The 12,643-nt window shown below is 50.1% G+C and overlaps 3 protein-coding genes across 3 annotated transcripts; 1 reads left to right on the top strand and 2 right to left on the bottom strand.

The window, feature by feature from the left end:
* Window positions 1-800: 800 nt before the first annotated feature.
* Window positions 801-1,440, bottom strand: TrAFT101_000368 (uncharacterized protein). Its single transcript, XM_066126002.1, has 3 exons — window positions 1,366-1,440; window positions 1,042-1,303; window positions 801-967 (listed from the first exon to the last, which is right to left on the bottom strand). The coding sequence occupies exons 2-3, from the start codon at window positions 1,205-1,207 to the stop codon at window positions 882-884; spliced, it is 252 nt and encodes an 83-aa protein (XP_065982099.1). The 5' UTR covers window positions 1,208-1,303; window positions 1,366-1,440; the 3' UTR covers window positions 801-881.
* A 668-nt stretch (window positions 1,441-2,108) lies between these two features.
* On the top strand, window positions 2,109-2,500 carry ATG23 (Autophagy protein; the record flags this gene model as incomplete). The annotated part of the gene is made up of 2 exons (XM_066126003.1): window positions 2,109-2,117; window positions 2,216-2,500. The coding sequence occupies 2 exons, from the start codon at window positions 2,109-2,111 to the stop codon at window positions 2,498-2,500; spliced, it is 294 nt and encodes a 97-aa protein (XP_065982100.1).
* A 4,747-nt stretch (window positions 2,501-7,247) lies between these two features.
* On the bottom strand, window positions 7,248-11,105 carry TrAFT101_000370 (uncharacterized protein). Its single transcript, XM_066126004.1, has one exon. The coding sequence runs from the start codon at window positions 10,046-10,048 to the stop codon at window positions 8,483-8,485; it is 1,566 nt and encodes a 521-aa protein (XP_065982101.1). The 5' UTR covers window positions 10,049-11,105; the 3' UTR covers window positions 7,248-8,482.
* Window positions 11,106-12,643: the final 1,538 nt, after the last annotated feature.

The raw sequence follows: 12,643 nt of genomic DNA on the forward strand, positions 1-12,643 counted from the left end.
AGGTATACCTTGTCAATCATTCTCCTGGAGAGGCATAAGGATGGGCTGCCCTCTACATCGCAATGCAATACCTGAGCTGGGTGATTGGTGTACAAACCCAGCAGCGAAGGGGATTCTCTCTCGTCAATTTCGAGTTCAATCTGGTATATATGTGGGTATATATATGGCAGAATGTCTTGTCCATTAGCAGAGCTTCAACAATCTGTTATGTAGTCTAATAGACACGTCATGTGTTGACAATAGCCTACTACTACTCCTTCTCTGCCAGCTTCCGTATGTCAGTCTCCATATATCCACCTTGCTTTTTGAGTAATGGCCAAAAAAAACCAATAACGATGTGTAGAACCGCGTCCAAGGGCCAGTAGTCGCGCTCGAAAAAATGCTGAATAATGACATGTTAACAATCCGTATACCAAAGATCAAGGAATGAGAAACAAGAAAGACAAAGGCATATTCAACTTACTGAACCGCGGACTGTACTAACCCTGAACAAGGATGACACCCAAGACTCTCACCCATACCTCGCCCTCATTCAATAACCAAATCTGCTAATCGATATGTTCTTGGCCATGCTTCGACAAAAGGGGAACATTGGCAAGCCCGCGGTGGATATGACTATGTGGGGAAGTCTTGAATGCGGAGATGCAATGAGTAGTATTTGGCTTTCCCGCACGAGAAACAAAATAGCAGGCAGATACGGCTTTCTCGCACGAGAGACAGTATAGCAGGCAGATATGGCTTTTCGAATCCTGACTGAAGAGTAGCTTCGGATTCGAAAAGCCACTGCCTCTCGTGCGAGAAAGCCGAAGTCTAACTCCATGATCAGCAACGTGCAGGAAGAAAGGAAATGGGATCAACTTACCGCCACCGGCGCACTTGGTTTACCCGCCCATACTCGCTCCCTGACCGATAGGGGCTGGGTCTGGAGCGAGTATGAGCGGCATTTTGACATGTTTTGGGAAAGTCACTAATCAATATATAGTCAGTATCACTCAGAAGAACGTGGAACTTACGAACGACGACAAAAAAAAAAATACTTACAAATGGAGATACCGTGAAAGAACCTCCCATGTAGCGGGGAGCTAGGGCTCGACCCTGGAGAAGGAGCCTGAGAAACGGCTACTGCATCCAAGGAATGCGGAAGAAAGGACTTGTTTGAGCCTCGTGGCTGAGGAGTGCCTTTTTGATTCCACGATGGATGTTCCATGGTAGAAGGCCTCGGCCGAGTTCGCGATGCGTCATGAAGTACACATGGCGTGGCCGAATCCGAACCACATCAAGTAGGACGTGCGGTTGGAGATGGCTACGAGGACATGAGACAAGAACAAGATAAACGTCGTCAGCAGAGGAGAGAGTAATACGCACCAGATGTTTGGTCATGAAGTTTGCTGAGGATTCTTCATAGTTGATTTTGGCATGACAAGGAGAAGTAGTTTGGCAGTTTCAGATCTAAGGCGGAAGAAAAAAAATATATTGAAAGATAAGATATGAAAGTGAGCTTGAATGAGCAAGTTTTTTTTTATGCAAGCAAGCACAATTGAGAAATGAGAAGCTCATTCGTTGAGGTCCAGTCGCTCTTGCCCTCTGCCAGGGGAAATGACGAGATGGCAGCCTGTTATGAAAGTTTACTCAGTCTTTAGTATTTGTAGTTTATTGGGATCCTCATACCTAATAATTGATTGTATTCTTATTGCAATTTATCAGCCAATTATTGCCATACAGAACCACTTATTGATTAGAAAAGATTCAGTATGCCTTCAGCTCTTTGGTATAGCGCAGCGTTATAGGTATATGATTGCATATCAATCACTTTGTCAATCACTTTGCTGCAGTTGGAATTGCACCAGTGTATGAGTGCGCTATATTATAGTGATTCGTTGCACTATAATTTAGTGATAATCCGCTATATTTTAGCAGTTGGCCGCTATAGCATTGCGCTAAGGACATAATTTGTTCTTTTTATTCGGAAAAATTCCAAAAGAATTACCCAATACGGCTAGACTGCTCTGGATGTCACTTTCCCATCAGCCTTGTGCCTCGATACGAAGCCTCGACGATCTACGCTTTTTAGCTTCATCATCATCTGGTTAGGTGGCCCCAACACAGCGATGTTCCAAGTAAGTGGCTTCCCCAATGCCTGTGCACCCGAACAATGGAGAGGAGCACCCGAAGAAGAACATGTTTCGCTAACTGGCCGTGATTCCCCCAATTGCAGCGAATCAAAGGAGCCATCGACCGCACCATCGCGGAGGAGCAAGCCCGCCAGCAAAAGGCGCTTGAGGCGGGCTCCCCCATGGCCAGATCAGCCTCGTCAGCATCGCGAGCGGGCGAAGGCGGCGCAGGCAGACGGTCTCGATCCAAGAACCCAGACGCTGAAGCCGGAGACGCTGCTCCAAACCCCGACCCTGCCATCTTCGAGGCAGCCTTCGTAATTGACGACAGCGACGAGCCGAGTCGAGCAGGAACCCCCAAGCCAGCCCCCCTGAGAAGGATGTGCTAAACGGAGAGTCGACTGGCCGAGCTGAGGCTGCACAAAAATCAAACCCCGGTGGCGATGGCAAGGAAGGCTCGTCGCGCGACGGCCATGCTGCGGGCGAAGGAGCCACCCATACAGCCAAGCCGGTGCTGACTCTAGAGCTCAAGCAAAAGCTCCGCAAGCTGGAGAAGCTCGAGGCTACTTATCCTGGTATGTGATAATTCTTTTACTGCCCGCAGAAATAGAAGGGAGAAGAGGAGGCTGACAACCTAACGCTGCAGAACTTTTACGATCCTACCGCGTTGCGCATCGACGTGCGACTGCCATCGAGCCTTTCGAGAAAGCGCTTCGCGAGAATACACCTCTGGCCACTATTGGCGATCCAGAGTCTTTGATCGAGTATCTCAACCAGCTGAAACTCAAGGAAAGCATGGTAATGGAGGAGCTGAAGCGAGTCTCTGTCGAGAAAGACGACCTGAAGAAGAAGAATGAAGAGCACGAGGAGAAGATTAAGAAGCTTGAGGCTGAGGTCGACACGTTCAAAGCTGGAAAGCCTGCAGAGAGTAATAAAGAGAAATCTGAAGGAGATGATGGAGACTTCTTTTCCTATGATGATGAGGTTCCCAAGCTTCAAGCTGAAATTTCTACAAAGACGGAAGAAATTGAAACGCTCAAAGCTGAGGTGGATAGCCTGAAACAGGAGCTCTCCAATGTCAAAAAAGAAGAGCAAGCTGAAGCGCCCAAAGTTGAACTTGATAGCTCGAAGCAGGAGATCTCTTCCGCCAAGCAAGATGAACAGATTGAGACGCTCAAGGCTGAAGTGGATAGCCTGAAACAAGAGCTCTCTACAGCCAAGCAAGACAAGGAAGCTGAGTCTCTCAAGGCTGAAGTGGAAACTCTGAAACAAGAGCTCTCTACTGCCCAGAAAGAGAACGCAAGCTTGAGCGAGAGCATGGAGAAATCGGCCGTGGAGCTGATCAAGTCTCGCGAAGCCTCTGAAGCAAACGAAGCTCTCCAGACCCAGCTACATGCCCGTACCGGTGAAATTGCCAGCTTGATTGACAAACTTGGCCAAGCAGAGAGAGCCCACAAAGAGCTGGAGAGCCAAGCTTCGGACATGACCAACGAACTCAGCAAAGCAGATGTGGCCAAGACAATCTCTAGGAACCTGATTGACGAGCTCAAAATAAGAATTGACACGTTGAAGAAGGAGAAGAGCGATCTTCAAGCAAAGGTTGATAAGCTCACCGAGCTGATTGAGTCTCAAGGCCAGGCGCCTCCCGCGCCTCCGCCACCCCCAGGACCTCCTCCGCCACAGGCCTCTGATTTTTTAGAGGTTCCATCTGAAGCTACGCAGCCGACGACAGGCGGCGGAGGCAAAAAGAAGAACAAGAAGAAGAAGGGCCGCGGTGGCAGAGCTGCTAGTCCCACTCCATCCGCGACTCCTTCTGCAGCTGGAGAGGGCACGCCGGCTGCGACTCCTGCTTCTCCGGCTCCTGATGCGGCCAAGGCTGCCCAAGGCCAAGATACTGCAGCCCTGGAGGCTCAAATCGCCCTGCTGAGCCAGGAGATTGAGGTCAAAGACAGAGAAATCGAGCGGCTATCCAAAAAACGCAAGACCGAAGAGGATCTTCGTGAGGAGATTGAAACTCTGCAGGAAAACCTGATCAACATTGGCCAAGATCACGTCGAGGACAAGGAACGTATCAAGGAGCTTCAAAACGAGAAGAAGAAATTCACAGCGGAGATTGCCTCTTTGGAGGAGCAGATTGCTGCGATGGGCTCCACTGCCGCTGCCAGTGCGCAGGTGCAAGAGGAGTTGAAAGTTCTCATCAAGGACTACCATGACTTGAAGGAGAAGTTTGGTACCGTCACCTCTGATCTTGCGGCGTCGCAACAGCTGGCGCAAAGCCGCTTTAAGGAAGTGTCGGAATTACGCGAAGTCTTGCAGAAGCTGCAGCCTGAAGTCAAGAGCTTACGCCAGGAGTCTGCCGAGCTCAAGACAGCCAAAGAGGAGCTTGCGGCCAAGGTCAAAGACCTCAAGGACCTGGAGAAGAAGGCCAAGGAACTTGAGCGAAACTTGGCGACTTCCCGACAAGAGGTGGCCAACCACGTCTCGGAGACTAAGACTCTCAAGGACAAGCTAGTAGCGGAGACTGAGGCAAAGACCCAACTGGAGAATGCGCAGCGCGTGTCAGGACGAGACCTTAGAAAGGCTGATGCCGAGAAGATTGAGTTGAGCGCCAAGTCGGAGAAGGTCGAGCGAGAGTTGCAAAAGGTTCAAGAGGAGCTCTCCAAGCTTAGACCGCGGGTGACCGATCTTGAAGAGCAGGTGCACAAGCTGAAGCGCGAGAAGGCGGCAGCCCAGGAGGAGACCGAGTTTAAAGCGAAGCAATATTCGACGGCTCAGGGTCTGCTGAGCAGCATGCGCGACCAGGTGTCCGAGATGACGGTGCAGCTCAAGGAGTCTCAGTCCCAGGCTAGGTCGTTAGAAGAGGAGCTTAGCGAGGTGCAGCATCTGTTGCAAGAACGCACTAGAGAGGGCGAGACTATGCGGCGGCTCCTTGCAGACGTGGACCAGCAGGCCGAGACCAAGATCCGAGATATGCGCAACCGAATGGAGGCGGCGATTGCGGAACGAGAGCGCCTCGAGGACGAGACCAGCACCACGATGAGGAAGAACGTCAAGACAGTCGGAGAACTCAAGTCTCGAGTGCGAGAACTCGAGGTAGAGGTTAAGGACCTTCGCAGCGAGCGTGAGGGAGTCGAAGAGCGAGAGCGAACGTTGCGTCGCCGTAACCAGGAGCTCGAATCGGTTGAGAGCAGAAGCGAGACCGAGGCTGCAGATTTGCGAAACACCATCTCGTCGCTGAGAACCGCCTTGGACGCCTCTGAGCAGCAGGTTCGAGACGGGGAGAAGCTCAAGACCTCCCTGCGCAAGGACTACGAATCACTGCAGCTGATGTATGATAAGATCTCCAAGGAGCTCAAGGCGATTCAGGCCAAGGCCACTGCCACTGCTACACCGACGAGCGGCACGACATCTCGGACGTCAATAGATTCGGCACGCACCTCTTCAGCGGGCGAGTTGTCTGAAGTGCTGTATCTCAAGACCATTCTGCTGCAGTTCCTGGAGCAGAAGGATAATAGGCTGAGGGCGCAGCTGGTGCCTGTGCTGGGCAAACTTCTCAAATTCGACAAGTAAGTGGGAATACAAACTCTGCTGGTTATATATGTATATATGTACCCGATGGCTAACCAGTGTCTTCTAGGACCGATGAAAAGAAGTGGTTAGCTGCTGTTCAGCATATCGAAGTTCGTTAGAAAAGCCATTGAGCGTGTAAGATAAAAAGGGGTATGGGAAATTTCCGAGAAAGATGCATGTTGTCGTTTTTATAAACTTCGTATTGTACCAATATTGCTTTACTAGAAAGTCAGGCAGCACAGTTAGAAAATTACTCGAGTATTTTTTCTATCCAGTGGCCTCGATGGATTTATTTTAATGGGTTATCGAAGGAAATTTGGGGGGAAGGGGGGGAGGCGGCATTATTTGATTCTGATGACGATGACATTACTAGATCCATGCGGTACATTACATTTGCCAGTATCAAACATAGTGCGATAGTTTACAGATTATTGATAGTTGATTCGGTTGAGTCAATGAATAAAAAGTCGAAAGATGCGAACTTGCAGCATGGGAGCGTTTTGAGGTGAAAATAAAGTACAAGTATACTACGACTGTATGAATGTCTTTTCTTATGGATAGTTGCTTCCTTCCTTGCGCTGAGTGGTGCCTTCCTCGTACATTATGGCTATGGCACGTGCGTACCACGGTTCAGTTTCTCCAAAGGTGGCGAGAGCGACGAACGCCTCTTGCTCAATTCAAAGATACAGAAAGCCATCCATACTCTCTGGCTATGACACCATTCAAGAAGCAGCACCCCCCTTGAACACATGCGAAACTCGCAAGTCACATCACTGCATAACCCAAAGAGCAATAAAACAACCACCACTCATCCCCTCATCACGATAGTATCATATAGAAAAGGTAAAAGATAGTGATTCATCTATCCCCTCTCAGCTAACCAAACCTCCAAAACCAACCCCCCCCCCCCCCCCCCCCCCCCCCCCGATCGTCCATCCAACAAATCCCATCACCAAAAAAAAAAAAAAAAAAACCAGCCAATCTATCGATAGATCCATCCATCCGTCTATCCAAAACGCAAAACAAACTAGCCTCGAAATTTTTTTTTCTCCATCCTCGGCCCGTCCCCTAGTGCAAACACGGGATACGCCTCTGGTGGTTCCTCTCTCTCCCCCATCTCCACCATACCATACTAAAAATATAAAAATAGTTTAAATAAAAAAATAAAAATAAAAAAATTCCCTTCCCGTCTGTCCACTCAGATGCCGTCTTGGACCCCCAATCCTTGTCCGATCTTGCTGCAGCCCGATACACACGACGCAAGATTTAAGATCGTAGAGAGTAAGAGAGAAAAAATTTTCACCGTCCCGAGATGAACCATTTCGTGTTTTCTAAATTTAGATAGACGCGCCCCTCCTCATCTTGCAGGAGCCGTTGATCCCGCTGCAGGTCTGGAGATTGGGATTCAGATCTTGCAAGATCTGATCTTACCGTTGGTAGGGCTGAGAGTCACTCCCGGGGGCGGCAAGACTCTTCAAGCAGCTTACTCTCTGTTAGTTACTACGCTTTGGAAGGATGGTCGGAGATTGCCTATCACATGTCACGCGGTGATGCTGATGCATTTGATACCGATTGCCAACTTGATTCGCACAGATAGAAATAATCCCAAGACTAGACTATCATGAACCTCCAAAAGTTCAGCTCTGAATATTACTGTCAGTGCTGTCTGCAGGTCATAACTATATGGATCTCCATGGCGAAAAAAGCATCCCGTGCCTTGCTTGGTTCCGCCACAAAGAGCTGAACAATAAAAGCCCAGGAACTTCCAACAAAGTCTTCCATGAAGACCGTCAAGGCAGTCGACATCGTCGTAGCCTGCCCTAAGAGAAAAGAAGAAACCAGTACAAAAGTAACAAATTCATGCCTCCCTCCGTCCCTCAGCTAAATCAATTTCGGTTGTGCACATTCCACGGGTTTTACCATCAAGGCAATCCCCATCGTCTTCCAATCTACCGCACACCGAGTGGTATAGTTGAATGCAGGAAACAAAAAAAAAAAAAAGGACTTAAGTGGAGAAGAAAAAAAATATTCAACACCGTGCATGTATGCATAGGACCCTCGTTCCTGATCTCATCCTGAATCCATGTCCCTAAGCTAGGCTAAAAACTAGAAGAAAGGAAAAAAAAGACAAAATCATTCTCGTATCAAAGGGGTAGTAAGTAATTTCCATAAAAGAAATTTCGAAGAAATAAAAACCGGGGTCAAATAAAAAGCAAAGGCCTCCCATAATGAATCAAAAGATGAATACTCAATGACAAAAGAAATCGTGTATGGGGCGGCGCCAACAGGCTGGCGCGTTCGCCCCTGGGTATCATGGAAAAAATCCCCCAAATGCTAGGTGTATGTGCGTGATCCTTGTGCTGAAAAAAATGCAAAACCAATTCCCTAATCCAGGTAAGATACCACATTGTATCGTGTAAAGTAAAGGAAAACATGAAAAATCTGATGTGAGTGGAAAAGAGTAGTTCAAATGTGCATAGGCTGCGTTGCGTACGACGACCTGCAGATTAATCGTCTAGGACAAAAAAATCACAGCGTCGACAGTCACAGAGCTGCCAAAGCGACGAATTTGAGCATGAATAAAAAGTAAAGGGGGTAATTGGGGGTAAAAAAGAAAACAGAGCAGGAGATTGCAGGCAGTCGTAACTCTAAATAAAGTAGTCGAATGTGTTCGTTCCGATGAGTTCATTTCGATAAGTCGTTAAAAATCATGCAGCGGGGATAAGAACGGAATGATTGGCCTTAGGAGGGACATGGACTTTGAATGAGCAGGGAGGCGAGAGCCAAGCGGCTGAGCAGATTTATCGAGTGGTGGATTCGATCTTGACGTCCTTGAAGGGAACCATCCAGTGAGGCTCGAGCCAGCCGGCATTGTTGAAGACAACCCAGAGTCGAGAGGCCTTGTTGACGTCGATCTTACAGGCTTGCTGAGCGTCAGTCTTGCGGAACTCCTTGTTGTTCTGGAAGCGCTCGAGACGTCGCATGAACATGCGTCGCTTGCTGGTGAGGTACGTGGCACAGTCCAGACGGAGACCGCTGGCGAGGTTGAGCTCGGCAGGGTGCAGCAGCTTCCGGTTGGGGTCGTTGCTGAGGTCAATTGGCTGGCCCTTCCAGTCTGGCTTCAGCTGAGAGGCAGCGCGGTCAGAGAGAGAACTGAGAGGCGGGCAGAAGTCCTGGAGGACCTGGAAGTTCTTGTCCTCGCGGCTAGGAGCAACAATGCGGCGAGAAGGCTCTGGCGTAGCACTTGGACGACGTCGGCCAGCAGTAGATCGAGCAGCAGCGATGGGCGAAGCCAAAGCGAGAGAAGAGGCAGCAGCGGCAACAGCAGCAGTGGTGGGAGCACCGCTGGAGCGAATTGGCCGTGGGGCGTGTGGCTTAGAGACCCGGCTGGATACTCGATCAAAGACTCGATCAGCGCGCTGAGATCGGGCTGGCTTGGCTGCGATTGGCTTGGCTGGCTGGATAAGAGGCAGACGACGAGCTCCAAGGGCGGCCTCTCGATCGGCAATGAGATAAGCTCGCTCCTTTCGCAGCCATGCCCTGGGGTTGCTGTTGTAGTTCTTCATGACCTGCGACTTGATGGAGATCATCAACTTGTAGTCCTCACGGCGTGGAGGTGGGACAACAGTGAAGAGGTTGGCGGTCGATTCTAGAGCTCGGACATGGTCATCGACGATTTGCATATGGGTATCTTCATCCTCGGCAGGAGCAAACAATGGCGGCTGTGGCAGGCCCGATGGCGACGCCTCATCGATGGGATAAAGAACCGGATCTTGGATAGTCGAGCTCTGAGGCGTGCTTGGAGTGTTGTCGCCGTTGCTGGCGTTGCTGGAGACCGTCTTGGTGTAAGGCGAGATAGGCGGCGACATGGGCAGCGGCTGCTTGTCAGACACTGAGGCAGACCGGCCGCTGTTTGCCGACATGGTGGCGAGGACTGAAGTCATTTCATTGAGCGTCTTTGATTCTTGACGACGGGCCTTGGCCTGGTTAAAAGTCTCGAGCAGGTTCTCAGGGGGGGACATGAGATTGCTAATGTCCAGCCTGTTGCCGGCCTTGGGTGGCGCCGGGGCAGCCATTGCTGGCTGAGCGACAGCGGATGAGTCGCTGTGGGGGAAATTGGCGGCCATTGTACGAGATTCAATGGCGGATTGGCGGTTATTATTGAACAAGCTGCGAATAGGAGAAGGGGCAAGGGTGCAAGGTTGAGATTGAGATTGAGACGAGGAAGATGGATGACAAGTAAAAGAATCAGAAGAACGCGACATCTGAGACGCGGCAGCTGATGTGTTTAGGATCTTGTCGAAGTGAGTGGAAGCTTGCTGAGCGGCGCGGAAATGTGCGTGGCTTGCGGCGGGTTTGTCAGCCATTCCTAGATGGCGATGACCCGTCTGACGTGGTTTGGGCTGGTGGCAAAGACCGTCTGGACGCAGGCAACACAGTGGGTCGGCTGGACAGACGGGATGTGAAATCAGTTCACACAGCCTTTTCGGAATTTAGCGTAAAGAGCCGGAGATAGAAGCCCGTTGAGATTGGCTTTGTGGTGTTCCAAAGTCCGCCTCTGACAGCTAGTGTGGAGATGTGTGTAGATGGAGGTCTCGGGGTTGATTGGTGATGATGAATAAGGGAGAGGAAGAGGGTGAAGAGGCAGAGTGCAGAGGAAAAGCTCGATTTGAGGCTCCTTCAAGTTGAATTGCTGTCACTCTGGCGACGGCAAGTTAGTAAAAAAATGGGAAGGCGAATTGAGTTGAAAGCGATGGATGAATGGAACAGGCAGGTTCCATTCAAGCAATGCGTGCTGTGGCGCTGGGGGTAGAATTCACCTTTTTGAGTAGCTTTCGCGTCGTCAAACGATAATCAGCCCTCACTGGAGGAAAGACGATTGCTCGATGAAGAAGGGGTGATGGTGATAGTCGCCGAATGGATCGGCAGATGGCTCCGATTGCTTTGGTCCTGGAGAGATTGAAAGGCGGACGATGCAATTGGCAAGATTGACTGCGCAAGATAAACTGGATCTGTCCCGGCAGAAGATGCAGGTACAAAATCGGTGGCTAGAGGGGGCTTTACAAGGTGAGGCGAAACCGAAGACGAATCTGCGGCGATTTGCGAATTGTATTTGGTTTGTGTTTGATTTGCGTCCAGGGAGAGAGGGAGGCAGCAGATGATATATGAGAGCAGAAAGAAAAAAAAAAACCTGGCGGTCCGACACCTGGACTGATGACTCTTTGGCGAACCGGGCGGCCTTTCACTTTCGACGCTATATTTTCTTGCTCCTAAAGTTTCCTGGAAGAAGTGGGCTTTCCTGTTTTTTTTTCTCTCTCTTGCAAGGACCAGTGGGCGAACCAGCTAGAAGCCAAAAGTCAAATGGAAAAGACAAACGGCCAGAGGTCCAAATCACTCGTTGCTTCTTGTAGAAGCGAGAAGCAGTGAATCACTGTTGATACCCGACGAGGAGGAACCGTCCTGGTATTAAAAAGCCGTGATGTGGCGGCCGGCGAGACCCTGATGCAGGCACCACACAGGCGCCCACGCCCCCCCGCAGGGGAAGGAGCTTTGAGCAGCATTAGCAGAAGAGCGAGCAGCAAGCGGGAAGAGGATACCAGGATGTTGGGGCGTGGCTGTATAAGCGGGTGCTGCAGCTGCTTGGAATAGTGTTGAGGCTGCTAGTCCTGATGGAGTAGTGCCTGTGACTGGTTTCTGGCTGAGCTCCTGACAGGCCCAGATGGAGGGGTGTGTGTGTATGAGATAGCGGTATCTGCTGCTGTGCGGTATCTGAGAGAGAGCGAGAGAGAGAGAGAGAGAGAGTAGACAGGACAGGCTTCCTCTGCTGCTTGTTGCTTCTGCTGTTGCTTCTAGGCTTCACATTTGCTGCCTGCGAGCATTGCGCACAAGCTCAACCCTGTGCTGGTGGCGCTGCTAGCACAACAAAGCATCTTCACCGTTTGCCAGCCGCAAATAGCGCCATTATTTCCACTTTGTATGAACCTACGCATAGGTAGAGTACCATACATACTTGTACACACGTACTGTACCCGTGTTTCTCCTCAACAGCGGAATATCAAGCCACCCGCGCAGAATCTACACGCAAAGCGACAGGCAGCGGGTCAACAAAATAGACGGGCCATGATTGGGAGGAAGCGCTGCGGTCATGCTACACACCATGTCTCTCCTCTATCGCTTCTTTATTTAAAGATACGGAGGAAGAAGGAAGGAGAGGAGGCCGCGAGGCAAGGGGGAGAGAGAGGAGGGGTGTAGCTAGAAATCAATCTTCTATTTACATTTTCGTTTCTTCTGTGGATGTACATACTGTATGAGTCTTGCGCGAATGCTGAAACATGGAGCCTTGGTATCAGAGAGATGACCGCTCTTTTCCCTCATTCTCTCTCACTTTATGGATCAATCAATCAATCATGACGTTTTCTTTTCCATCTTGCCGAAAAGGGTTGGGAAACACAATACTCACCAATTGATATTTAATGAGAGACTAAAAAAAAAAATTAAGATAAAAAATTAAGAGAAGTAGCCGACCTGCGTCTTTGGGCTCTTCTGCGAGGTACTCCCGCGATCTCCATTGTGCCATACCTTGCTGTACATATGTATGTGAATGTACTGCATAAAATGGCCTTGCAACAACGTGGTGGACTTGCTATAAAAAGTTACCGCCCAAATGCAAAATGGGACAAAGTTGCATCATCGACAAGACGAAGAAATGCAAACATGGGGTGCTAGGCCGAGATTCCTACTGTGCAGTACCTAGTGGCATCGACTAATGTATGGAGTACCCTGACCTTGGGTGGCGTCCTGCAGGGCCGCGCGTGTAGCATGTACTGGTCCTTGGTCCGCATCCCCGTCATGGAGGCGTCCCTGTGACTTCATTGCTTGCTGGGTGGGTGCGTGGAAGCAACGGGAGTCGAGGCAAGGGACGAGTCTGTGGTAAGGCTTAGCAGCGAGGCAATTGGAAAATG

This window comes from Trichoderma asperellum, chromosome 1 (assembly GCF_020647865.1).
Source record: "Trichoderma asperellum chromosome 1, complete sequence".
Classification (NCBI taxonomy): domain Eukaryota; kingdom Fungi; phylum Ascomycota; class Sordariomycetes; order Hypocreales; family Hypocreaceae; genus Trichoderma; species Trichoderma asperellum.

Coding starts and splice junctions, on each gene's coding strand:
- TrAFT101_000368 (XM_066126002.1), bottom strand. CDS start 1,207: ATGGAACATCCATCGTGGAATCAAAAAGGCACTCCTCAGCCACGAGGC. Junction 968..1,041: donor CTTTCACGGTATCTCCATTT/GTAAGTATTTTT, acceptor TATATTGATTAG/TGACTTTCCCAAAACATGTC.
- TrAFT101_000370 (XM_066126004.1), bottom strand. CDS start 10,048: ATGGCTGACAAACCCGCCGCAAGCCACGCACATTTCCGCGCCGCTCAG.